Source organism: Neomonachus schauinslandi, chromosome 1, assembly GCF_002201575.2.
Source record: "Neomonachus schauinslandi chromosome 1, ASM220157v2, whole genome shotgun sequence".
Taxonomy (NCBI): domain Eukaryota; kingdom Metazoa; phylum Chordata; class Mammalia; order Carnivora; family Phocidae; genus Neomonachus; species Neomonachus schauinslandi.
The window spans coordinates 202,428,506-202,453,512 of record NC_058403.1 but is presented as its reverse complement, the minus strand read 5'-3'; the positions used below and the strand labels follow the sequence as shown (position 1 = coordinate 202,453,512).

General features: G+C 54.4%; 2 protein-coding genes across 2 annotated transcripts in view; one reads left to right on the top strand and one right to left on the bottom strand.

Moving 5' to 3' along the window:
- The window catches only part of CPAMD8 (C3 and PZP like alpha-2-macroglobulin domain containing 8), a 72,591-nt gene extending 60,793 nt beyond the window's left edge, over positions 1-11,798 (bottom strand). Inside the window, exons 1-8 of the mRNA XM_021683204.2 lie at positions 11,710-11,798; positions 7,464-7,615; positions 5,858-5,880; positions 3,355-3,520; positions 3,211-3,263; positions 2,921-2,938; positions 2,445-2,499; positions 221-334 (exon numbers count right to left, since the gene is read on the bottom strand). Coding sequence (XP_021538879.1) covers positions 221-334; positions 2,445-2,499; positions 2,921-2,938; positions 3,211-3,263; positions 3,355-3,520; positions 5,858-5,880; positions 7,464-7,615; positions 11,710-11,798 — 670 coding nt within the window. The remainder of the gene's footprint in view (positions 1-220; positions 335-2,444; positions 2,500-2,920; positions 2,939-3,210; positions 3,264-3,354; positions 3,521-5,857; positions 5,881-7,463; positions 7,616-11,709) is intronic.
- Positions 11,799-15,156: 3,358 nt separating this feature from the next.
- LOC123324062 (pancreatic progenitor cell differentiation and proliferation factor-like) lies at positions 15,157-16,615 on the top strand. Its single transcript, XM_044912903.1, has 3 exons — positions 15,157-15,177; positions 15,298-15,375; positions 16,256-16,615. Exons 1-3 carry the CDS (start codon positions 15,157-15,159, stop codon positions 16,613-16,615), a joined length of 459 nt encoding a protein of 152 aa, XP_044768838.1.
- Positions 16,616-25,007: the final 8,392 nt, after the last annotated feature.

Below are 25,007 nucleotides of genomic sequence, written 5' to 3'. Positions count from 1 at the left end.
GCTGCACAACTGTACATTTACAAAGAGGGAAGATGGCAAATTTTGTTACGTGTGTTTTTATGACAATTCTTTTAAAAGGGAAAGGACAGAGTGCCCAGCTCTCTGCACTGAGCCCCAGCCAATGGGGCTGCTGCTGTGCTCCCCCTTCATCGGCATCCTCACCGGGTCTGTGGTTTCGCCCAGATGTGAAATCCCAAGATCCTAAGATTCTCCGGCTTACCATACTTCTGAACTTCGAAGGACTTGTTGTACACGTGGCCTTGCACTTGGACAAAAATGAACCATTCTCCCAGCACCGGCTGGTCAGACAGGGGGAAGGTCATGTTGGCCACACCTGTGTGCAGAGAGACAACAGTCACCCTGGGGCAAGTGCGTGCGCAGAGCCAGCCGGGCCTGACCCGATGCCGTGGGTGGGGGGCTGCCCTGTGCACCCCAGGACATTGAGCAGCATCGCTGGCCTGCACCCACTCGATGACAGTAGCTCCTCCCCCCGAGTCACAGCAACCCCAACTATTCCCACATAATGCCAAGGCCCCCTGGGGGCAGAATTCCCCCCCCCCCCGCTACCCCCCTCCCACCCACCAGGTGGTAACTGCTGCCCAAATTGAGCACGGATTCTGAACAGGCTTCAAGACAGAGCACCCCTCTCCCTGCAAATGGGCCCCCATGAAATGCCACCAGCCTCAGGCAGAGAAGGCAGCTTTGGCTTCGGGTCCGTTCCTTGGAACCCTGATGGGAGCTGCTTTCATGCTGAGAGGAGAGTCGGGATTTTCCACGAGCCTCCAATGGAGGAATCTGGATGGGCGCAAAGACTCCAAACACCGCTTGGGGATCTGTCACTCCCGAGTGGGACTTGCTCTGCCTGTCCCCAACAGTGACACCGTGAGAGCAGCTCTACGGGACTCCGGAGAAAACCCAGAGACTACAACAGTCCCCACCGCTTCTCTCCGTCACTGTGGAACTGGGAAACCTGACAGCAAAAGGTCTCTTTCCTCATATATTCAAAGCCTTTGACAGTCAGAGGAGGTTTGGGGGTATATGTCCCCAACATACATTTTCTATGGGGCCTCATTAGCCCGTGGCCAACGTTACTAGACACCCCCCCCAGGACGGGAGCAAAATCACGCCGGTTGAGAACCCCTGGTCTACACAGATCACAAGGAGTTTATTTTTTTAGTTTTTTTTTTTAAGATTTAATTTATTTATTTGACAGAGAGAGAGAGACAGCAAGAGAGGAAACACAAGCAGGGGGAGTGGGAGAGGGAGAAGCAGGCTTCCCGCTGAGCAGGGAGCCTGATGCGGGGCTCGATCCCGGAACTCTGGGATCATGACCTGAGCCAAAGGCATCGCAAGGAGTTTTTTAAATGGGAGGCTAGTCATTCCCTTCCTCTGTGTTCTGAAGATCAAGTCCATACACCTCCCCGCAGCCGGAGAGGCCCCCTGGTCTCACTGTTGCTGCTAATGTCAGCACTCCTGACACGTGGGGTCCCTCCTATGCCCAGCCTCACTCTCCCTGCCATCCACCGGGCCTCTTGCATGCTGGGCCTCTGTCTGGAACACAGTCCCTCACTTTGCCTGGCTAACCTCTGCTCCTTCTCCACTTTGTTGCTGGAAAGGCTTTTCCTCCAGGCAGCCTTCCAGGATTGTCTCTGCTGCCCCGGGCTGGGCAAGAATCCCATTTTGTCCTCTCTGAGTTTGTACTTCTCCTTCCTAGCGCTCATCATGGCAGATGTTATCATGTGGTTTAATGTCTGTTTCCCCAATGGGCAGAAAGTTCACCCTTTGTCAGCATCTACTTCAGTGCCCAGCAGATATCTGCCGGTAGGAAGACAGAGAGTTAGCGAGAGGGAGGGAAAGGGGCCGATGGGGAGGGTGGAGTAGAGGAAAGCAGGCTGAGCACCAGGCAAGAAGGTGGGATGGGTCACCCAGAGAGTCCGAGAGTCCCGCCCTTGGCTGCACTGTAGCCCCTGCAGCCCCAGGCTCAGAACTCAAGGAAGGACAGTCACAGAAGCCCTGTCCCTGCTGGTCAGCCCTCCCCAAGCACCTCGGAACTGGAGAGAGGGCTCAAGGGCAGATGAGGGGACCAGAAGTGTGGCATTGCACAAACCACCACAATCCACCTGCCTCCTAGAGGCTCTGCACTCACAGAGGCACTCGGGGTCCAGGAGCCCCCAAGGGGATGATGAGGTGGAAGATCTGCAGTGGGAGGAAGATGGGGGGTGCTGACAAACAAGACCCTGATGTTCCCCCCAAAGGCCTCAAGTTCAATGCAGGAGCCCCAGCTAGATGCCGGGACCAGAGAAACATGGGTGGGGTGCAGTGCTGCAGGGAAGGGATGCATTCAGGGAACATTCTAGCTCCCTGGAAGATTTATTGCATCTGCCACCCAAAGGTGCAGCCCCCAAAACTGTAGGAGAAAGGGAAGGGGAGGGGCAGAGGCTCACCACAGCAGAACGGCTCCAAGTGTCTCCACTCTGTCATCCTCGAGCCCCTGGGGTCCTGCAGGGGACAAACACCCATAGTCAGCTCAGGGCAGCCGGCGTGTCCCCGGCACATGTGTGCACCCTCTGAGCCCTCTCTCTAGGGTGGGACAAGTGTGGAGGGCAGGCCCCCAGATCAGCCATATACAGGGGAGCAAATGAAAGCTCGGGGCACAGAAGGGACTGGTCTGAGGACACAGGGACAAAAGGGGCTGGATCTGCTCCTCCTTTAGGGAACCGTGTGCAAATCTACAGAGACAGACAGACACGCACTTGGCCTGTCCCAGGGCAGATCCGGGGCCCAGGGACAGACCCAGTCCCAGCCTCGTGAGGTACTGGGACAGGCAGGATCTACCTCGGCAGCAGACGGTCGGGCAGGCAAGACAGAGAGCAGGCTAACGGGCCCCGAGTCAGAGCGGACGGGGTTGCACGCCACTCACCAGAATGTAGGCTTCCAGCTGCAACAGACAGACAGACAGGCAGTGAGCACAGCCCCTGCAGGCCCCCAGCCCTCTGAGCATGCACCACCCGCCCAGCCGTGCTCTGGCCTCCCTCTGTCCCACAGACCTCCCCCTGGCTCCCCAGGGGACTCGGAGCCCCACGACAAAACCCAGAACGGAGGTCGAAACTGGAAGGAACAGGGGAGAAAGCCCAGTTGCTGGCGGCGCCCCTGGCCAGGTGGTCCCGGGCCGGTGTGTTCCAGGCACAGGGTTTTAGAAGCTGATCTCACCTTCTGGCTGACGGGCCTCAGGTTCGGGGTGACAGTGAAGATGCTTATGAGCACTGGAAGGGAAGGAGACAGTTGTGTGGCAGCTCCGGGCATGGCTGGCCCTCCCCCCACCCCCCGCCCCCGCAGCCTGCGCGAGCTGCCCACCTCGGTGTCGGGGCTTGTACACCGGCTTGTCAGTCTGGATGAACACGGAGGCGCCCCGGCCGTCCACAGTCACGGAGGTCTGGTTGTGGAAGAGGGGGCCCTCCTCCGCCCGCCCACCGCGGCCCCACACCTGCAGGAGGGCCTGGCCCCGGAGGCCCGTGGGCACCTGCAGGCAGACCACAGAGCTTTGCGAACGACAGAGTGTTTCTCAACATTGGCACCAATGACACTTAGGACTGGATCAGTCTTTTTTTTTTTTTTTTTAAGATTTTGTTTATTTATTTGACAGAGAGAGACACAGTGAGAGAGGGAACACAAGCAGGGGGAATGGGAGAGGGAGAAGCAGGCTTCCCGCGGAGCAGGGAGCCCAATGCGGGGCTCGATCCCAGGACACTGGGATCATGACCTGAGCCCAAGGCAGAGGCTTAGCGACTGAGCCCCCCAGGTGTCCCTGGACTGGATCAGTCTTTGCAGGGGGAGGCCACCTCGCCATTGCAGGGTGTTGAGCGGCATCCCTAGCCTCCGCCCACCAGATGCCATAGGACCCTTCCCCTCCCCTCCCACCCCACCCTCCAGTTATGACAACCAGAAATGTCTCCAGCCACTGCCAGTGTTCCCTGAGGGGCCAGAACCGCCCCCCCCCCAAGTTGAGAATTGCTCATCAGGAGCTATTCTAAGAGTTAAAGATCCCAAGACCTTTTTTAGAGCCTCTAGTCTAGTCTGAAGATCCCCTGGCCCCCTCTCCTAGAATTATATAGCCCTTCACTGGTCTCATCTACAAATCCACAGCACCGATCCTGTGAAGAGTGCCTTCTGAGGGGCAGTGGGCAGGGATCATGCGTAATCTTAACCCCTGTCCAGCGCGGCCCTGCTTTCTGATTCACAAGAAAGCCAACCTGCTCAAAGGGCAGCTCTAGGGGACTTATCAAGGGCTTCCCAACTATTGACATCTGGGGCTGGCTCTTTCTAGGTCATGGAGCTATCCTGAGCACTGTGGGGGTGCTGAGCACACAGGAGGTGCCCTCCCCAGTTGTGACAACCAAAAAGGTCTCCAGACACTACCCGATGTCCTGGGGCCGGGGGCGGGGGAGAGGGCAAACATCCCCACCAGGTGGGAGCTGCTGCCTTAGAGAAAAGCTTCTACCGTCATCAGTAAGGCAGGAAGGCCTCTGTCCCACAGCACTCAGGCACTAGGGACACCCTGCAGGGGAGAGGAACGGCTCCGGACATTGTACTGATCCCTGGGGGAGGGCACGCTGTAATTCAGCATGACTCTTGATGTTGCCCATTCATTCCAGGATTCCTTTGAGTGTCTGATAAAAGTTAAGGAACAGCTAACCCAGAAAACGCCTATAATTTCAGTGTTGTGAACCTCTTGAAATCCAAGGACTCCTGTTTAAAAACCCACATCAGAGGGGCGCCTGGGTGGCTCAGTCGTTAAGTGTCTGCCTTCAGCTCAGGTCATGGTCCCAGGGTCCTGGGATTGAGTCCCGCATCGGGCTCCTTGCTCAGCGGGGAGCCTGCTTCTCCCTCTCCCACTCCCCCTGCTTGTGTTCCCTCATTCGCTGTCTCTCTCCCTCTCTCTGTCAAATAAATAAATAAAGTCTTAAAAAAAAAAAAAACCCACATCAGAGAATTACCTGAGTAATTCTACAGGTGGTGCTGTGCAGGGGCATTGCTGTGTCTTCGAAGACAAAGCAGGACCAAGCAAGAGGCTTGGTTCCTAACCTGGTCATTCTTCTTTTGGGGTGTTCAGCCTAAGGCAGGCATTCAGAATGCTAAGACATTTTTGGGGCACCTGGGTGGCTCAGTCAGTGAAGCATCTGCCTTCAGCTCAGGTCATGATCCCAGAGTCCCAGGATCGAGCCGCACAACAGGCTCCCTGCTCATCGGGGAGCCTGCTTCTCCCTCTCCCTCTGCCCCCCACCCCCACACGTGCCCACACATGCACACACATGCATGCACACTCTCTCTCCCTCTCTCAAATAAATAGAATCTTTTAAAAAAAAGAATGCTAAGACATGTTTATGTACAAAGATGCTCGCAATGTTTGGATTATGTTATCAAAACCCTGAAAACAATCTTTAAAAAAATCTAACCATGTACAAGGTAGAGAGAGTTAGTAAATTAGTACATAAAAGAGATGCAATAGGATGTGGTTAACAATAGGAGGCAAATTACAATTATAGAGATTTGAACACATGGAAGTATGTTTACACAGTGAATTAATTGAAAATAGCAGGGAGCACGAGGAGGTCTACCATTTAATTGCAACTATGAAAGAAATGTCTTTATGTGGATGAGGATTTATGGGGAAACACGAGAAAGTGAAAAGTACGGGGGGATGGGATTACAGGTGAGTTTTCTCAATTTTTTCTTCATTATTCATTGTTGACATCACCGTTACTGATTTTTCTCACCACACACGGAACTTCTCTTATCCCATTCCAATCAATTATTTCCAAGGTAGGGTTCATGAAGATGTTAAAAATTCATAGCTTACCTTGAGTTTGATTGTCCCTTTATCTAAAAAATAAAAATTAAATGAAAACAGTTAAATTGGGAGCTGGGTTTGCCTGCCTCCCTGAGCTGCAGCTTTATAACTGGGGGGGGGATTGTCTGTGGACAAACACACACACTGGGTCATGCTGGTCTGGGCTGGGCTGGGCTGGGCTGGGATTGAGAAAAGTGAGAGGTTCCCTCCAAGATGGAGAGAGCCTGAAGGCCAGAGGGGATGGACAAAGCTGAGCTATTCAGGGGGAAAGTTGGCCAGCCTACATACTTAATAATTCACTTCACCCCTGGCCCCATGTCCAAGGTAAGCTGTGAGGGGAGCAAAGAGAAAACTCCCGGGGAGTGGAACAAGAAGAAGGGTAGAGAGAAAGAAGAGGAGACTGAGGTCCCCAGTGGACCTCCCTCCAGTAGATCTGTTTTCCCATCACCTCTCTCTTGACCCAAGCTGAATCATTTACCATTGTGACACCTGTCTGGGCTTTCTAGCCTCTAAGACTTGATTTTGCCATCTACTGTTTTTGCCTCCCAGTTTCCATTCCCCATTTTTTACTAGCAGAACCCCAATTTCCTTGGGGGAGCCACCTGCCCAGCTCCCAGCTCAGGAGGTTTGCGTGGCTCCATCCCTCTCTCGGGGCTCTGTGAAAATCTACACAGGCCCTCCCCCAGTCACAGTGATTGGCTCAGAGTTGAGCACATGACCCCAAATGGGCCAATCAGTTGGGTCACGATTGAGCACATGACCCAAGTTCGGCCAATCAGAGAGAACGCTGGGACATTTTCAGTGGTCTGGAGAACCCGTCACTCTCTCGGCTTCGGGGAGACGTGGGCCCATTCAGAAGTGGGGCTAGGAGAGGACAGCCGGAGATGCCAGTGGACTTCCCTAGTTGTGAGAGCCCGTAAACACTCTGTTGCTGAAGCCAACCTGATGTGGGTTTTGGGGTGGCCCACGGAGTCAGGACTGCCTGCACTCCTGCCCACCCAAGCCCTCTCCTGGTTTCCACTCCAGGCCCGCCTCTCCCCGAGGCCAGGCGCTGCGCCGGCCTGAGAGCCCCGACATCACCCTCTGTGTCTCCTGCGGCGTGCTGGACCACAGGCCCTGGGCAGCTCCCCGCTCTCACCACCTGGATCCAGGAGGCCCGCGCGGTTGTTATCTGCAGTTTCCCAAGGACAGCCGGACAGAGGCTGGCTGGGGGCCTGAGTCCAACTCAGTGAGTCTGGCTGGAAGCCTGGAGTCTGCATCTAACACCACGGGGGCGCTAGAATAGCTCAGCCAGCGGTCTGAAGCGGTCCTGAGAGTCCCTCTGGGCCCCGGTCCCACCTGTAGCTGGAAGGATGCCCGACTCCATCCAGATCTGCACCCATAGAACCTGGGCTGCAGAGGAACAATTCACTCTGGTTTCCTAGACGGGGCAGGTGGCTGCCCCTCCTGGGTCTCACTCTCCCCAACTGAAAAGTGGGGGGGAAAGCAGTCTGTTCTCCCTCCCCTGCTGGGAGATGGGATGGGAGAGAAGCAAAGCAATGCCCACATTGCCTGAGCCCCGAAGGCCACTTTGCCAAGGAAGAGGAAGCCCTGGTCAGCCACCCCAGGGACCTACCCAGGATGGCTCCCTGGCTCCATGCCACCTCCTCGCCCTGGGCCACCAGCTGAGCCTGGACCATGACTTCTCGGGGGGAGTTAAAGATGGTCACACTGATGACTTCCTCTACTCCCGAGCGGAAGACAGAGGGTGCAGCAATCAAGTAGGCCCTGTAGGAGAGGAGAACCTCAGTGAAGGCCAAAGGCTATCTGACCCACCTCTGGCCTCCCTGCCTCTCTGGCTGGGTCACGGTGCTCCTTGCGTGGTCTTCCACCCATGCCTGCCCACACCGTGATGACACTGTCATTTTATGTATATGGGCCCCCCACCGACCTGTGAGCTCCTTGAGACCAGGGGCTGGCTTATTCATCTCTGAAGCCCCCTGACGATGTAAGAATCTGGCCTCTCTGGATCTACCCAGCACCACACCCCCTTCCAATGCCTGCATTCTGGCCTGTGGCCTCTGCATTCAGCGCATTCTGCCACAGGACCTTTGCAAGTGCCACACCAATACTGTGACCCACTCCCCTGAGTAACTGGCAGGATGCCACTTCATCCTCCACAGCCACCCTGTGACAAGTGCCAAAAAGCCATTTACAGAGTCAGAAATTAAGCCCTGGAAAGCCGAGCCACGTGCCTGAGCCAGTAAGAGACCAGGATGCAAACCCAGGCAGCCAGACTCCAGAACCCAGTGGAAAGAAACAAGGAGCTTCCTGCAGCATTAATCTTAAGAACAAAGCCCTGAAAATTAACTAAATGGCCCAAAACAGGAAAAGCTCTGCAAACAGTCGCGCCAAAACAGGCCTCTCCTGGAAGGTAGAGAACATTATCTTACTTTCCAGATGGGCAAGCTGTCGCGCCAGGAGAAGGAACATGCCACAGGTCCCACAGTCAGACCGGGGAGAGCCTTGGGGCGCCCTTAGGGCACCTGACCTGAGGCACACAGGTCCTCCCCACCTGAGCTCCTGCCTCTGGTGTTCTACAACCTTCCACGGATAATCAGAAAGTCTCATTCATCTTTAACCACGAAAACTGCTCACAAAGCACAGCAAGCACCAAGAGCCCAGACAGCAAAGGCAGCACAAACCCAGCCATGAGGAGCATTACCGGCACCAGAAGGAAGCGGGCGAAAGGGAAACCACTAGGCCAGGCAATGAGAGAAGGAGAGATTTTCACGTCTCCAAAATCCCCTCTGGGACAACCAGACGTCCACACACAAAGAGACAAATTTAGACCCTGCCTGAGTTCCATACACTGAGGTGAACTCAAACTGGGTCAGAGATCTAATACATGTAAAACTATAAAAGCCCTGGAAGAAAACAGGAGAAAGGCTTTGGGAGCTGGGGTTAGGCAAAGAGTTCATGTGTAAGATACTAAAGATGCTAAAAGCACGATCCATCAAAGAAATCATTGATAAACTGGACTTCATTAAAACTTCATGAAAAATCTGGCATTTCAAAAGACACACTGGGCTCCTGTCGGCTACCATCCGGCCGCAGCACTGACCCTGGCAGCCCACTGGGCTCTGTCCAGCTTGAACAGTGGCCAGAGTTCAGCAGCTCTGGCTTCCTATGTGGACTGTCCTACTTCAGGACTGCCCGGAGCCTGCAAGGACCTCGGGACATACCAGGTACTTCCTATGTAACTCCAACGCCGATGAGAATGTGCAAAGACCCTAGTTTTGTACGTGCACAGCCCAGATCCAGCAATGACTGGAACCAGGAACGACCTGGGGGTCCAATGTTCCGTCCTACTCCAGCACCAACAACCATCCACAATGACCGGCTTTCTGTGCGCAGCGTCTGGGCTCAGCCATGCACAGAACATGCATTCATCCTGGGCATGTGACTGCATTATCTGGAGCATGCAGTGACAGTGGGGTAAACATATACCGCCTCAAGCACAGGAACTCTTGCTTTGTATGTGACGTGTAGTGTTTGCAGCCTCCAGCACCCACCAGAAGGTGCAGGGTGCTCACTAAGTTCCCATGCGCAGTGTCTGGCCTCAGCAGTTCACACAGCATGCAGTGATCCTGGGTACGTAACTGTGCTGATCCTGGGTATGTAACCATCATCACCCTAGGTACGTGCTGTGTATTATCTAATCCCAACACCGACCCGGGCGTGCAGTGACTCTGGCTTCCTACGTGTCCTGACCCGCCGCAGCGGGACCTCAGCCTCCTCTAGGAATAATCTTTCCATCTAGCTCCCAGCTGACCCCCAGATCTCCCACATAGCACATAAAGACCATAGAAGAGCATTTGGGGAATAGACAATCCACATGTTCATGTTCCTTGGTTGCCTCTTAAAGCCCGTATCCAGATCTGAGTTAGATTTTTCACCCAAAGGGCCTAGAGAACCCCACAGAACCAAATTAACTCTCCCCGAGATTCAGGAGTTGCGGCTGCTGGGATGCTTGCCAGCCAAGCATTGTTGACCTGATGCACCACCACCACCCTCCCACCCCCCACCCCCGGCCCCCCGGCATCAGGACTGACACTGGTTTAAGTCTTAGAAGGTCTCAGAAGTCCCAGCCTGGGAATGGTGGTGTTTGGTAAAGAGTAGACAGTACTGGTCTTTTTAAATTTTTATTTTATTTATTTTTTTGAGAGAGAGAGAGAGCACAAGCAGGGTGAAGGGCAGAGGGAGAAGCAGACTCCTCGCTGAACAAGGAACCCGATGTGGGACTCAATCCCGGGACTCTGGGATCATGACCTGAGCCGAAGGTAGACGCTCAACCATCTGAGCCACCCAGGCACCCTAGACAGTACTGGTCTTATGACAACGTGCAAATCTGTGCTGCTTTCTGGGGTCAGGGATTCCTCATGCAAAAATCACATGGGTTGGGGTGCCCGGGTGGCTCAGTCAGTTAAGCGTCTGCTCAGCGGGGAGCCTGCTTCTCCCTCTCCCTCTGCCCCTCCCCCCGCTGGTGCTCTCTCTCAAATAAATAAATAAAATCTTTAAAAAAAAAATCACACAGGTCACAGAAGTGGGTATCCAGGGCAATTCCTAAATCGGAATCCCTCTAGTGGGTGGACCACAGCTGTGGCTTAGAGGCTGACTAATCTAGAACCCCAGGTCAGTAATTTTGCACTTCCCAGCACGTGTCTCCCAGCACAGGGATTCCATTTCCCTTGACAGAAGGTAATATCCCAGGACAACTTTAGTCAGAGGCAAACACTCCTGAGAACCATTTGAAACTCTGCAATCCAGAGACTCTGAACTTGGTCTTTATGAGGCGAGGTCTGTAATTTAGGGCCCAGTCAAGCTTTGTGGCGGGGGTGGACCCGCGCATGGCCAAATGTTTCGAAGCATCCCTCGCCTCCACTCAGTAGATTCCAGCAGCATTGCCTCCCCCAGATGTGGACCAAAAATGCCCCTAGAATTGCCCAATGACCCCAGGAAAACAAAAATCACGCCCCCTCCCCAGGGCTGAAAACCTCTATTTTAAGGGATGCCTGCTTTGAAAGATCAGGACAAAAATTTGCTGGATTCCAGTTTCACAAGGCCCAGGGGAGGTAAATCCCATTGCTCAAAGCGCAGTGTGGTGTCTTACTTTTCCAACTGTGATCCTAAAGCGACACCACCCGCCTCGTTCCACGGTTGACCTGTTTTCTGGGAACTCCTAAGCAAGCGCCGCTTGAACAAGCCACCTCATCAAGGCTGAGGCCGGACTACACGGCTGAGCTTGGGCAGCTCCAGGCGGCCCCCCTGAACCCACAGCCTTGCAGCGCTCACCCCAACTTGGCAGTTCTGGAAATATTCCCGGTGAAGCCAACTCATGGGAAATTCTCCTTAGCGGCTAGTTAATTCACCTCCTCACTGTGTCAACTCACCAGAAGCTCTGTAGTCAAACTTCAAGAAAAATGTGGAAGCAAAACAAACACTTCCTCCCCGCCACCACGCCCTCCCAAGGAAAACGGAACGGTAGGTCTCTCTTCCTATTTCCCCGCCAAGACACGCATCTCTTACCTCCGGGCCACGGACAACTTGAAATCACCACCCAAGACGACAGCTCCCGTCACACCAAGGGGGTGAGGTGGGGAGGAGGCCCTGACTCCCTGTACCTCCGTGTGGCCACCTCTGAAGGCTGGGGGTGCCCCCTTCCCAGTCCGACCCCTGGGAGTCAGGGGCCAGGAGTCTAGGTCCCGCCCAGTGCGGACGCTGTGTAGCCTCGGACAGGTCGCTGCACCTCTCTGAGCCGGTCCCCGGGGCCCCCTCCCCGAGAAGACAGCCAACCTCCTCCGTCGCCCCGTGCAACTCACGGGGCCTGGGGCGCGGCGCACACGCCGTCCCGCGGCGACAGCAGCAGCAGCAGGCGCCACAGCAGCGGGCAGAGCAGGGCGCCCCACATTTTTCGGCTCCGCGGGGGGCGCGGCGCCCAGGGACGGGGCCGGGCCGGGGCTGGGCCAGGGTCGGGGTCCGAGCGCGCCGGTGCCCCCTGCGCCGCCGGGGGCCCTTTGTTCGCAGCCCCCGCGCAGTGCGCACGGCGCCATGCGCCCCGCTCCGCGGCCGGCCAAGCTGGGGCAGCCCCGGACCAGCCCCCTCCTCGGACCCGCCTCGTCCCCCGGCCCCGCCCCGCGCCTTTCCCGGGACTCATCCCCTCCAAGGACTTTCTCCGGACTGCCCCGCCCCCTGCCCGGGCCTGACCCCACCCTGGACCCTCCCCCTTCCTCGGACCCAAGCTGTCCTTTCCTTCTCGCCCCATCCTCTGCGCTCCCCTTTCCACCGGTCGTCATCCTGGGACCCACCGCCTTCCGGGGCTGCCCCCCTACCCGTTCTCCCCTGCCTCCTCTCCAGCCTCCTCTCCAGCCTCCTCCCCAGTCGCCCCTGCATGGCCCCCTCTGCGGACTCGCCCCGCCCCTGCCTCCGGGTTGCATCTCCGTGCGGCCTTCACTCCGCGACCCCGCAGGGCGCTCACCCCAGCCAGAGCCCGGCGACCTATGCAGTGCACGTGGCCTCAGGATTGGGGAGACAGGCTAGCCAAGGGACGAACCTTCCAGATGCGCAGCTGCCCCTGGGCTCCTGACTGCCAGTCGTCACTTCTACCCTCTCTGCGCCCCTGCCGCTGTCCACGAATCCCCTGGGCCAGGCCCCTCCCTCTCTGGGCCTCCCTTTCCCCTCTGCCATACAGCAGGTTTGGGCCCCTCAGAGTGTCCCCAACTGAGCAATGGTCCCCTTGTCATAGGTTCCTCAGGGGAGGGGAGGCGCACCTTCCTTCTATGTCATGTCCAAGTCCTGTCCCCCTCCTTCCAGCATCACCCCCCCTTCAACTGGCACCTTTGGCCCCTCTAGGAGGACCATTCCCACTACCAGGGCCCTCCTAAAACTCTAGTGCTGACCACCCTTCCCTCCTGACCCAAATCTTCAGGGATCCCTGTTCATTGGGACCAAGTCCAAACTCCAGGCAGCCCTGAGGCTGCCCTGATGGCTCAGCCTCACCCTGGTTCCTCAGATGCTTTGTGTTGACCCCTCAAACCCTGCTCTTCTGCCCTTTTCCTTTGGCTGCCCAACCCCTGCTCCTCTTGAAAGCTTCCTTTGAACCCTCCCTGCTCCCAGGCACCCTGGGTCCTCTAGGTGGCCTCCCCACCAGCCCTCTCGTGGCTTTAGGCCAAGCCCTGGGCAGGCCGTCGGGACTCCAGGGCAGACAGGGCTTGCCTTAGCAGATGTGGGAGGGGCCCTGCAGGAGCCTGGGTGGAAGGGGGAGGCAGCAGGCGCGGCGGGGTGCTGAGGCCAGGAAGAGGTGCAGGCCTCTCATCTCAGTCCGCTCCCGCACCAGGCAGGGCCTTCTAGCATAACCCTCCCAATACCCGTCTGTCCTGCCGAGAGCCCGCCACACCTCCCCTTGCTCTTCCGTAAACTGGGCCCCGCTCTCCAGCCTCGAAGCCAGCCTCTTGCCGCTCCCTTTGCTCCCTTCCCCTCTGGGCTCTGGCCACACTGGCCTCCATGAGTCCATGGACCGCCACCCACCACCACCGCACCCTCCGGCCCAGATGCCAGTGTCCCTTCCTCCTGGAGTCACAAGGCTGCCCCCACCCCACGCTTCACGGCTAGCCCCACTGTCCCTCCTTCCCTGACTGCCGGGGTTATAAGGCCTTGGATCTGACAGGCTGCCCTTCCAGGTCCCCAGAGGCCTAACTGTGAGTTCCCTGCTCTCACCAGATATGCCCCCCACCGACTTGGCAGAAGAGGCTGTCCCCCACCTGTTCCCCTGGCAGCCTGACCAATTACACCCCACCCATCCTCAGCCTAGCGGATCTCACCTCCTTGTCTTTCCAACAAGCCAATCGCATCCTCCCCTGGGAACCAGGGGCACCCCACCCTCCTGTTACTACTACAAAGTCTGCCTCCTGCAGCCTCAGGCTGTTCACTCCCCTCCCAAGTGCAACCTCCACGGGTCTTGTGTGGCCAGCTGGGTCCTCCCCCAACCCAGGGCTGTGAGTATATGTGACTTACTGCTGTCCATCTCACCAGACCAATGTTGGGTGCTGTGTGTTTGGCCATCTCAGTGCTGGGGATCCCTCCTTCACTAATGGGGTGAGTAGGAGGCGACCAGGCACCACCATGCCCTCACCACCCAGTTTGATTCTCTGGTGCTCCACGCAGGGGCCATGATTGTATTATCCCAGGAGCACTTGCTTCCCGTCCGTCTCCCTTGGGGTACAAGCCCCATTCGCTGCTGGACACCCAGTCCCTGGCTCCAAGTGGGCACTCAGTACACACGTGCTGACATCCTCACCGGCCCCCTGAGCTGCACGGGGCACTGGGGAAGAGCCGGTTGGTCCATTTCTAGGAAACGTGTGAGTCCTTGTCTCATAGGGCCATTGCTAAACGTTGAGTTGTGCAAACTTGCAATTAAATATATGATATTAAAAATAAAAGTTGTGGGCGCCTGGATGGCTCAGTCGGTTAAGCGTCTGCCTTCGGCTCAGGTCATGATCTCGGGGTCTTGGGATCGAGCCCCTCGTTGGGCTCCCTGCTCAGAGGGGAGTCTGCTTCTCCCTCTCCCTGCCACTCCCCCTGCTTGTGTTCCCTCTCTCTGTCAAATAAATAAAATCTTAAAAAATAAAATAAAATAAAAGTTGTAAGTACTCTAAAGTGATCACTTCCTCATTTCCCTGAATCTTACTATTCTCTGTGCTCCTGAGGATATCACTGACTCTTATACCTGATGGTGAAGAGACTAGAATACTACTCATCCCTCCCCCCATCACATTTAGTGCTTTCCTGCTGGTAGCTTCAAACTGGCAGGGGGGGGCTGGTGGGGAGTCCCATCAATTCCGCTCTCATTTGCTTTGAAAGCACAAATTTGCTCCAACATGATGGACACGTCAGAGATGGATTTGAGCATGATGTGATCGAATGTGGTGTTGCTTATGCAGGATTTTGTCCAGGGGCAAAGCCGGATAAATGGACTCTGCCCGGCTGACGAGAGTTGCATGGGAATACACAACCCCCCCCCCCCCCCCCCCCCCCCCCCCCCCCCCCCCCGGGAACCCCCCCCCCCCCCCCCCCCGCCACCACCATACACACCCCCCGCCAACATCTGCAGGCTCCCTCAGCTGTTAGGAGCTACCATGCCAGGCCCCATCTGGAAACCTGGCTACAACCTCCCCACACCACGTCCACCCGTGAACCTCAGGTCCCTTCCAAAGGTCAAGTGCTGTATTTGCTGTGGTAGTCACATCATTCTAAGCCAGGGCCAGGGAACCATGGACTTTACCTCCAAGCGTGTGGCCGGCTACTTCCAGGGTGGTCAGAGCCTCCACTCCACACTGACCCAGGGCAGCCTCAGCCTCGGGGGGCGTGCCTGCCTATAGCACCACCTGATCCCCTGGAGCCCTGGCTTCCAGGGAGGCTACAAGAGCCTGGATCTGGGCGACCGGAACCAGATGCACTTCAGCCACCAGAACAAAGATGGAGTCGAGACAGTAGAGCAAGGGCGCGCTCATCCTCACCACCTGCTGCGTGCCCCAGCCTCAGTATCTCCTCCAGGACTCCCAGGTGTTTAGAAAAGATGCGCAAGGAGAGTGGGTGGGAGAAGCTGCTCAGAAGCAAGGTGCAAAGGCTGTTGGGGATCTCCGCGGAGCAGGAAAGCACCTTCCAAGACACCTTCACAGATCAGGAAGAATCCAAGCTGAGATCCGCCCAGCACTCTCCCTGCTGCCCATGGAGAAGAGCGAGCATTCACCCTCCCCAGCAACAACCAAAATGTTGGCGGGCTAGGGTGGGGGTGTGTGTGTGCACGTGTGTGCCTACGCACACATGACATGTGCATTTTAGGCCAGGCAGGGGCATGGGAGGAAGAATGAGCCTCCTGCAGCTGCTATAACAAATTACCATAAACGGGTGGCTTAAAGGGATTTTGAACAACCCACAGAACGGGAGAACATATGTGCAAATCATGTATCTGATAAAGGATTAGTGCCCAGGATATATGAAGAGCGCCTGCAGCCCAACGACAATAAAAAGCAAACAACCCAATTCCAAAATGGGCAAAGGGTCTGAATAAAGGTTTCTCCAAAGAAGACACACGGATGGCCAACAAGCGCATGAAAAGATGCTCATCCCTAATCGTTAAGGAGATGCAAATTAAAACCACAAGGAGATATCACTTCACACCTGTTACAATGGTTTCTTATTGTTTTAAACGGACCATTAACAGCCTCTGTCCAAGCGCACTCCTGCTCAGGCTGATCAGCTTTCTGTGGTTTCCTCTGCAAATGGGCTCCGTGGCCTAGTGTCCCCGTCCCCGCCACCTGTGATCACACGCAGAGGCCCGCGAGGGATCATCGCCGAGGTTTCTAGCAGCCTGCAAGCGACAGCCTGGCAGCCATCCCCTCCAGCGGCTCGCTCGTGGCCTCCCACGACTATTACTGGTGCCGCCTGGGCTCCCTTTCCAGTAACAGCTCCTGCAGAAGTGCAGAGTATGCTGGGGAAGCCATCCCTCACCACCGCAGTCTCCCCAAGGCTGACCCGGGTCACTGGTGGGCAAGCTTCTTTTTCGGGAAGTCCACTCTCCCGTACTCGGCTGCAGTGTTGGAGTCCCCAGAACGCTTGGCATCTTCCCAGGCTTCCAGCAGCAGGATCCTCTGGGACTTGGCTCTGGAAGCCATGAGGAAGCAGCCTGGTGGGCAGCCTGGCAAAGCCAACATGGGGCCCCCATCCTGAGAGACCACCCCCCCATTCCCCACCCCCGTCCCGCCTTCAGGAGGCTCTGGGCTCATCAGAGCCCCTCCCTGCCCCTCCCCCTAGACTAGGCAGGCTGCAGCAAGCAGAAGCAGTTGGGTTATTTTATATCAAAATAGCAAAACACCAAAAAAGAAGTTGAGAGAACCCCACTCTTTACTATCCAAGCCACACACAAGCCTTCCTGACACCCTGGAACCATGTGCCTCGCACCAAGTGGAAAGTAAATTCGAAGCAGCCAGTAAAAAAAAAAAAAAAAAAAAAAAAAATTTTAAATAAATAAATAAACCATACACAAGTTTTGGTGAGGATGTGGAAAAATGTGTGCACTGTTGGTGGAAATGCAAATTGGTACCGCTGCTGTGGAAAACAGTCTGGTGGCTCCTTGAAAAGCTAAACATAGACTTACCGTATGATCCAGCAACTCCATTTTGGGGTATATACACAAAAAACAGAGAGATAGTAAGTAAATATGGGGCTAAATAACAATGCTCTCAGCAGAGAAAAGACATGAATTAGGTGTAGGGTTGCCAGAGTTAGCAAATAAAAATATATTTACATTTGAATCTCAGATGAATGACAAAAAAAAAAAATTTTTTTTTTAGTCTAAGTATATCCCATTCAACATTGGATATACTTACACTAAATAGAGATGTATTTGTTCCTTATGTAGGATTCACATTTGACAGGGTGTCCTACGCTTTACGTGACAATGCTAACTGGCTTTGGATAGAGAGTAAGATCTTCATTATCGTCTTTATAATAACCTCACAGAAGGAGGAAGCGGTTCCTTCAGGTTCCTTCCGACTTTGCATAGGAGACCCAGCCATTGCCGCGCTAGGCTTATGCCCGAAGGACTGAAAGCAGGTGTTCAAACAGACTGTGCACACACGTTCACAGCAGCACTCGTCTCGATCGCCAAAAGGCAGAAGCAACGCAAATGTCCATCAACCCAGGGATCGATAAACAAAGTGTGGTCCATCCGTGCAACGGAGCATTAGCTACAAGGAACAAAGCCCTGAATCTCGAAATCATCACGCGGCGAGAAAGAAGCCAGACACAAACAGACAAGTCGTGGGTGATTCCATTTCCATGAAATATCAAGAACGGGCAAATCCACAGCGACGGGAGGTTGCCAGGGGCTGGGGCAAGGGGATGATGGGACAAGAGTGACTCTGATGAGGATGGGGTCTCCTTTGGGGGTGATGGAAATGTTCTAGAATGGACCGTGGTGACGGCTGCACAACTCTGTGACGATACTAAAAACCAGTGAATTGGACCCTTTGACAGGGTGAATGTAGGATATGTGAGGTGTATCTTGATAAAGCTGTTGCTCAAGAAAAAGAAGCCCGGGGCTTGGCTCTTTAGCAGGAGCGTGGTTCGCAGGGAATGTCTGGCACTGCTGGCCACACCCGGGCCCTCGGTGCCTCTTGGGCAGCAACTTGAAGGCCAAGGGCGAGCTGTTGAATTTGCTTTGGAAATTTGGAGCTAGCAAGTCCGTCCTGCTCCAGATCCCTGTGCTTGGAGCAGCTCCCCCCTCCAACACACACACTCACCCAGCGCCTTACTCCCCCGCGCCCCCCCGGCCCCCACCGCCCCCAGAATGCCAAAGGTTTTCTCCGTGGTGTTGTTCCAGGAGTCACAGGCTCTGCTTGTCTTGTTGGGGAACATCTCACTGAGATGTTCAGCATCATATGAACCCGGACAGGCTGTGGGGGACAGTGGCTGGTCTGTGCCGAGCAGCAGAGTTGGCTCCCGGCCAGCGTGGCTAGGCGGACATGCGGGATCACTGGGTAGTGGAAATCTTAGGGCAAGACCTAGGATTTCCTATCTAGCTCCAGTCATGAGTGGGGCAGGGGTTTTGAGACCTGACACACAGAGCCTGGACACCTTCTTCCACTGCCCCCCCAACATAGGGTGCCCCGCCAGGGAGGGGTGGGCAGGCGCACCACCCCTTGGCCTTTGCAAGGGGGTGGGGGGGTGGTCCACACTGGAAATCTAATAGCTGGTTACTTTCAGGATTCAAGGAGGAAGGAGGAATGACTGCTAATGGGTATGGGGTTTCTTTCTTGTTTTAAATTTTACTTACTTGCCAGAGGGAGAGTGAGAGAGAGAACGAGCAGGGGGAGTGGCAGGCAGAGGGAGGGGGAGAATCAGGCTCCTCGCTGAGCAGGGAGGCCTATGCGGGGACTCGATCCTGGGACCCTGGGATCATGACCTGAGCCAAAGGCAGATGCTTAACCGACTGAGCCACCCAGGCATCTCGGGTATGGGGTTTCTTCTAGGGGTGGTAAAAATAGTAGTAGTTGCCCAACATCTTGAATATACTAAATGCCACTGAATTGTTCCCTTTAAAATGGTTAACTTGGGGCGTCTGTGTGGCTCAGACGTTAGGCGTCTGCCTTTAGCTTGGGTCATGATCCCAGGGTCCTGTGATCAAGCCCTTCATCAGGCTCCCTGCTTGGCAGGAACCCTGCTTCTCCCTCTCCCACTCCCCCTGCTTGTGTTCCCTCTCTTGCTGTGTCTCTCTCTGTCAAATAAATAAATAAAATCTTAAAAAAAAAAACAAAAAAATAAAATGGTTAACTTTATAGTATGTCAATATCACCTCAATAAAAGAAAAAAAGAGAAGAAAGGAAAATGCATCTTTCTGCTGAGGAGCCCAGGACTCCCAGAGTGGCCCCAGGATCTCAGAAGGACCACTGCACAGGGCAGAGTGGTCCAGTGGAGCAAGTGAATTTTGGAGCCGGGTGCAAGTTCAAATTCTGACTCTAACATTTACCAGCTGTGTGACGTGTGAGAGGTTGCTTGACATCTCTGAGCTTTTTAATTACCCCAGCTACAAAGTGGAGATCACAACACTTCCTTGCAGACCAATTTGGGGATTAAAACTGAATTTGGAGGCGCGCCTGGGTGGCTCAGTTGGTTAAACGACTGCCTTCGGCTCAGGTCATGATCCCGGGGTTCTGGGATCGAGCCCCGTGCCGGGCTCCGTGCTCCTCAGGAAGGGGGGGGGCCCTGCTTCTCCCTCTCCCTCTGCCTGCCGCTCCCCCTGCTTGTTCTCTCTCTCTGTCAAATAAAGAAATAAAATCTTTAAAAAATAATAATAATAAAATAAAACTGAATTTGGAGATTAAACTCACTGGGACTGTGTCTGACATACAGAATGCACTTGATAGAAAGGAATCAGGTTCCTCTAATGGAACACCACCACGAAGCAATGAAAAAGAAAGAAATATTGAGGGGGCAGAAACGTGGATGGATCTCAAAACGATGCGAGGTGAAAGAAGACAAACAAAAAAGAGTACACACTGTAGAGTTCCACTTATAGAAAATTCTAGAAAATGCAAACTAATCTAGAGTGGCCCAAAGCGGATCAGTGGCTGCTTGAGAAAGAGAGGGAGGAGCAGACAGGAGGGATCAGAAGGGGTCTATTGTTCTTGTTATTGTGAAATAACAAGAAACCATCCTTGGTCTTTGTTCTGGGTTCCTGGCTCAGAGCTCCTAACACCCTTGTCACTTCCTAAGTGATGAGTGATAGGAGCATCTTTTGTAATATTGACTTTCTGTCCCTGGTTTCTGAAATAGGAGCATCTTTTGTTATTCGTAGCAGACTCCTTCCAACCACACCTGACTTTCTGTTAATGGGGTGACTTTGGGAACACACCTAAGGATGGGGGCTGCTTGTCAGGGAACCAACCATGTGATTCGATTCCAAAGAGTTGGAAAAGGGGCTGGAGATTGATATTCAGTCACCGATGGCCAATGACTTCATCAATCGTGACTATGGCTTGAAGCCTCTGTAAAATCACAAAGTACGGGGCTCGAAGAGCTTCTGGCTTGGTGAACACGAGGAGGTACCGAGAGCGGGGAGGGGAGGGGTTCCCCAGAGAGGGCATGGAAGCTCCACGGCCCTTCCCACATACATGCCCCATGCATCTCTTCCTCTGGTATTATCCTTGATAACACACTGTAACAGGAAGTAAAGCACTTTCCAGAGTTCCGTGAGCATTTCTAGCAAATTATGGAATCCAAAGAGGGGGTCAAAGGAACCCCCTGATTTGTAGCCAGTCTGTCAGGAGTCCTGGAGATCCAGCCTTGTGGCTGGTGTCGGACGTGGAGGCGGTCTCGTGGGACGAAGGTCCTCACCCGTGGGGTCAGTGCTAACTCCGGATGATGTCGGGATTGCTCGGTGTGGAAAACCCACGTTTGGTGTCAGAAGTGCTGTGAGTACAGTGCAGGAGACAGAAGTTTTCTTTTCGGACCCAGGGAATTTTTGAGGGGTGTTGGTTGCATTCACTGTCTCGACTCTGGTGATGGTTTCACAAGCAAGTACATAGGTCAAAACTTAGCTAATCCGATACTTGATACAGATATGTGCATTTTATTGTAGGCCACCTGTGCCTCAATAAATCTGTTTATAAAAACAGAAACATAATTTTTTAAAAGATTTTATTTATTTACTTGAGAGAGAGAGCACAAGCAGGGGGAGGGACAGAGGGAAAGGGAGACTCCCCGCTGAGCAGGGAGCCCCACGCTGGACTTGATCCCAGGATCCCGGAATCAGGACCTGAGCTGAAGGCAGACGCTTAACTAACTGGGCCACCCAGGCGTCCCCATCGACAGCCCTTCTCACCAAGACCAGAGCATGGCTGGGGGTCAAACACCTCCAGGCACCTTAATCTGTCCCTTAGGCTGCCATGAGGGCCCAACATTCATCCTTGGAGGCTCCAGCAAGACGAGAGCAGGGACCAGCCTCAGGTGGCACTCAGGCCAGCTCTGAGGTTTGGTGCATGAGAAAATTGAGGGCCAGACAATTCACCCCCAAATGGGAGCCCTGGCTGGTTCTGCCTTCTGGGCAAACAGGCTGGAAATAAAAGCACCACAGTAAACGCCCCGGCCCGTCTCGGCTCCGCCGGCCACTTCTGTCCTGGGGAAGGTGCCAGCTCAGTGCCAGGAATGTTCTGGACACACCCAGGACAAGGAGGCAACAGAAGAGGCACCAGGCTGCCGTAGCTCTAGGCACCCTCTGCTCCCTGCGGGTGGACTCACCCAGCCCTGCAGGAGACTGGGTCTGCAGGGGACAGAGCCCAAGACAGCCACCTTGGCCAATGGTGTGTCTGACCCAGTTGGGGTGGGCAAGGGACAAGGTCCCCTGGGTCAGGTGGGCAGGTGCAGACAGCCCTCAGGTGAGGTCACTGCTTCTTCCCCTTCTTCTCTCTATGGACACCACCCACTTGGCCAGGGAACCAGGTGATCAGAGATGGACCAGACTGGCCCAGCCCTCAGGGGATCCCAATGTTTAGGAAGATCAGTCTAAACAGGTGAGTTCCAGAACCTCTGACAGCAGAACTCACCTCACAGGGGACCAGTGGGGACTAGAACTGGGGATGCAAGCCCGGCTCTAAGCCCAGGACATATTCAGTGTCCGTAAAGGGCACGTTGTCCCGTAGTGGAGGGAAGAGGCCTTCCAGGTATGACGCAGGGGCCAGATAGCCTGGGAGTGGGAGGAACCAGCTCCCAGGAGGGGGTAGGGGTGTTGCAGGAGGAGATGTTTCCATGCAAACCTTCCAAGGCTTCCTGGCCATCCTGGCTCCCCAGGCTTATGTCCCACCCCACCCTGGGCACTCAGCTTCTGCTGCCATGTGAGCCCGGGCTGTGGTTCCTACCTCCCCAGCCTCTCATCACCTGCCTTGTCTCCACCGGGCTTCAGCTCTAGAGGGCAGACTCCAGGCCTCACCACCCTCTCCCATGGCACGCTTTCCTTTCCCGTTTTTTTTTTAAATAGTTTATCAAGATATCACTTACTTCCCATAAATTTCATCCATTTAAAATGTACAATTCAAAAGTCTTTAGTGTATTTACAGAGCTGTGCCACCATCATCATAACCTAATTCTAGAGCATTTCCATCACTCCAAAAGGATACCCCGTCCCCATGAGCAGGCACCCCCCCAACCCCCTTCCCCTGACCCCTGCAATCACCCATCTGCTTTCTCTCTCTATGGATTGTTCTGTTCCAGACGTTTGATGTCAATGGGATCGCACACTGTGTGGTCTTTTGGGACTGGCTTCCCTCACTCAGCATGGTGCTTCAAGGCTCATTCCTGAGGCCCTCTTCACAACCTTGTAAAGTGGTGGAGAGAGCCGTCCGTGGTTCTGCTGAGGACAGGAAAGGGCTCTCGAGTCCCTGACGTGAAACAGACTGACAGCAGCGACAATAAAACCACCAGTAACAATAACGGCTGGCCTTCACTGCGTGAGCACCAGGCACCAGGAATGAATCATGGCATTTTCTTTGTCTCCTAACCACCTTCAGCAAGTAGGGCTGTCGTCCCCAGTCCTCAGCCAAGGAGGGTGCGTCCCAGAGATGCTGGCTGCCCAGGGACAGAGCCAGGATCTCACCGCACCCCTCCCCCCTCACCCACACCCTCCAGCCACACTCCACCCTGCCCTTCTGCCCCTGGCCCTGCTCTCTCAGTCTGGAACACTGCTCCCAGCAGCCTTTGCATGGCCTGTTCTATCCTGGTGGGGGGACGGGAGGCTGTCGGCCGCCCCGCACCTGCGGGGGTTCCCCAACATGGTAGCCTTGGGCCTGTGCGCCAGGCAAAGAACTTGGCCCCAACTTAAATGTTCTCAACAAAGAAGGAGAGGAAGGAAGGAAGGAAGGAAGGAAGGAAGGAAGGAAGGAAGGAAGGAAGGAAAGGTGGAAGGAGGTTAGGGGGAGGGAGGGAGGGAAGGAAGGAGGGAAGAAGGGAAGAAATAGAGAAAGAAATTTTAAAAAAAGAAAAAAAGAAGCTGCTTTTTGATGCACTAATCTGTGAGGATCTTAAAAAAAATTGGGGGGCACCTGGTTGGCTTGGTCGGTTAAGCATCTGCATTCAGCTCAGGTCATGATCTCAGGGTCATGGGATCAGCCCCACACAGGGCTCCCTTCTCAGCAGGGAGTCTGCTTCTACCTTTCACTCTCCTCTGTGCCCTCTCTCAAATAAATAAAATCTTTAAAAAAATGTTAAACCTCTATTGGTATTAGTGCTCTGACTACATTTTGCATCTCATAAGCAATTTAAGTCATCCACCAACTGTTTACTATACTAGGAGAGTATACCTGGGTTCCCAATCTATTTATTTTTTTATAAAGTTTATTTACTTATTTTAGTAATGTCTACAACCGATGTGGGGCTCGAACTCACAACCCTGAGATCAAGAGTCGCATGCTCCTCAGCCGGAGCCAGCCAGGCGCTCCCCGAGTTCCCAATTTAAATCTACGATACTTCCACTAAGAATCAAATTTCTAAGAAAAAAATTATTTACCATTATTAATCCACAAATGATCTGTTTTATATCACAATTGTTTAATTTGCCATTATGAAAGTTTTGTCAGTAAAAAGTTGAGCGCTGTTAACATTGGGGAAGAAAGAGCTTGGCTTCTGTAGTGAGTTGAAGTGTGTCCCTCCAAAAATATTATGTCCAAGTCCTAATCTTTGTCCCGGAACAGGCAAATGTGACCTTCTTTGGAAATAGGTTCTTCAGGCTCCAGCGCTCACATCTCATCGGCATGCCTCGTTATCAAAGGAGACACAGGGAGACGGGAGATGCCAAGACATTCACAGGGGTGTGAAAGAGATCAGAAGGAGACCGGGGTGCACCCCACATAAATTCTTCCCCATGAGTCTTCCCTCCAGCCAGTAGGTCACAGGCTTTTAGAAAGGAGAATGTAGAAAGGTTTGTCTCTCTATACGAGGGATACTGTGCCATTTCACACGCCTTTTTGTCTAAAATGTCTTCAAAGCTCTATAAGAAATGTAATTGCAGAATAACTGCAAAGCACTTTGGCTCGGCCACTGATCGGGTCCCCCTTGGAATTCCACATGTGCTCCCCCGCCCCAGCGTTCATCCCTGACGTCCTATCTGCGGACAGGACAGACTAGGACTCAGATCCCAACGGCCCTGGGCCTCTCCCAGAGGCTCAGGGAGGCTGGCACAGATCCGATGCTGCTGTGTGAGCCCATGAATCGCTGGCCTGGGGCCAAGGCAGCCCCCTGACCCAGAGGCCAGAAGCTTTCAGCTCTCCCGGGAAAAGTGTGGTGCCGACAGGAAAATATTTGTTGGGTTTGTAAGCTGAGCTAACCCACTACAGAAGTGATCGAAGAGACCATAAAGATATAAACCCGTGTGGTCACCATGTTGGCAAGGCTCCCACCTCGGCTTCGCCAGGCCACAGGGCGGGTGCGGTCCTGGGGGGCTCTGCACGGAGCTGATGGACGTGACCTGCGACCCTCTTGCTTTCTGAAATCATCAAACATCTGCTGAGTGAGCTGTTTGGGAACGGGTCCCAGGCCGGTCGTGGAGGGAGCGGAGCCAGGGGTGGGGGTG

Bases quoted from the DNA above. Each gene is read 5' to 3' on its own strand.
- LOC123324062 (XM_044912903.1), top strand. From the start codon at position 15,157: ATGGACTTTACCTCCAAGCGT. The intron at 15,178-15,297 runs GTGGCCGGCTAC...CCTGGCTTCCAG, and splicing joins TGGACTTTACCTCCAAGCGT to GGAGGCTACAAGAGCCTGGA. The intron at 15,376-16,255 runs GTAGAGCAAGGG...GGTTTCTAGCAG, and splicing joins ACAAAGATGGAGTCGAGACA to CCTGCAAGCGACAGCCTGGC.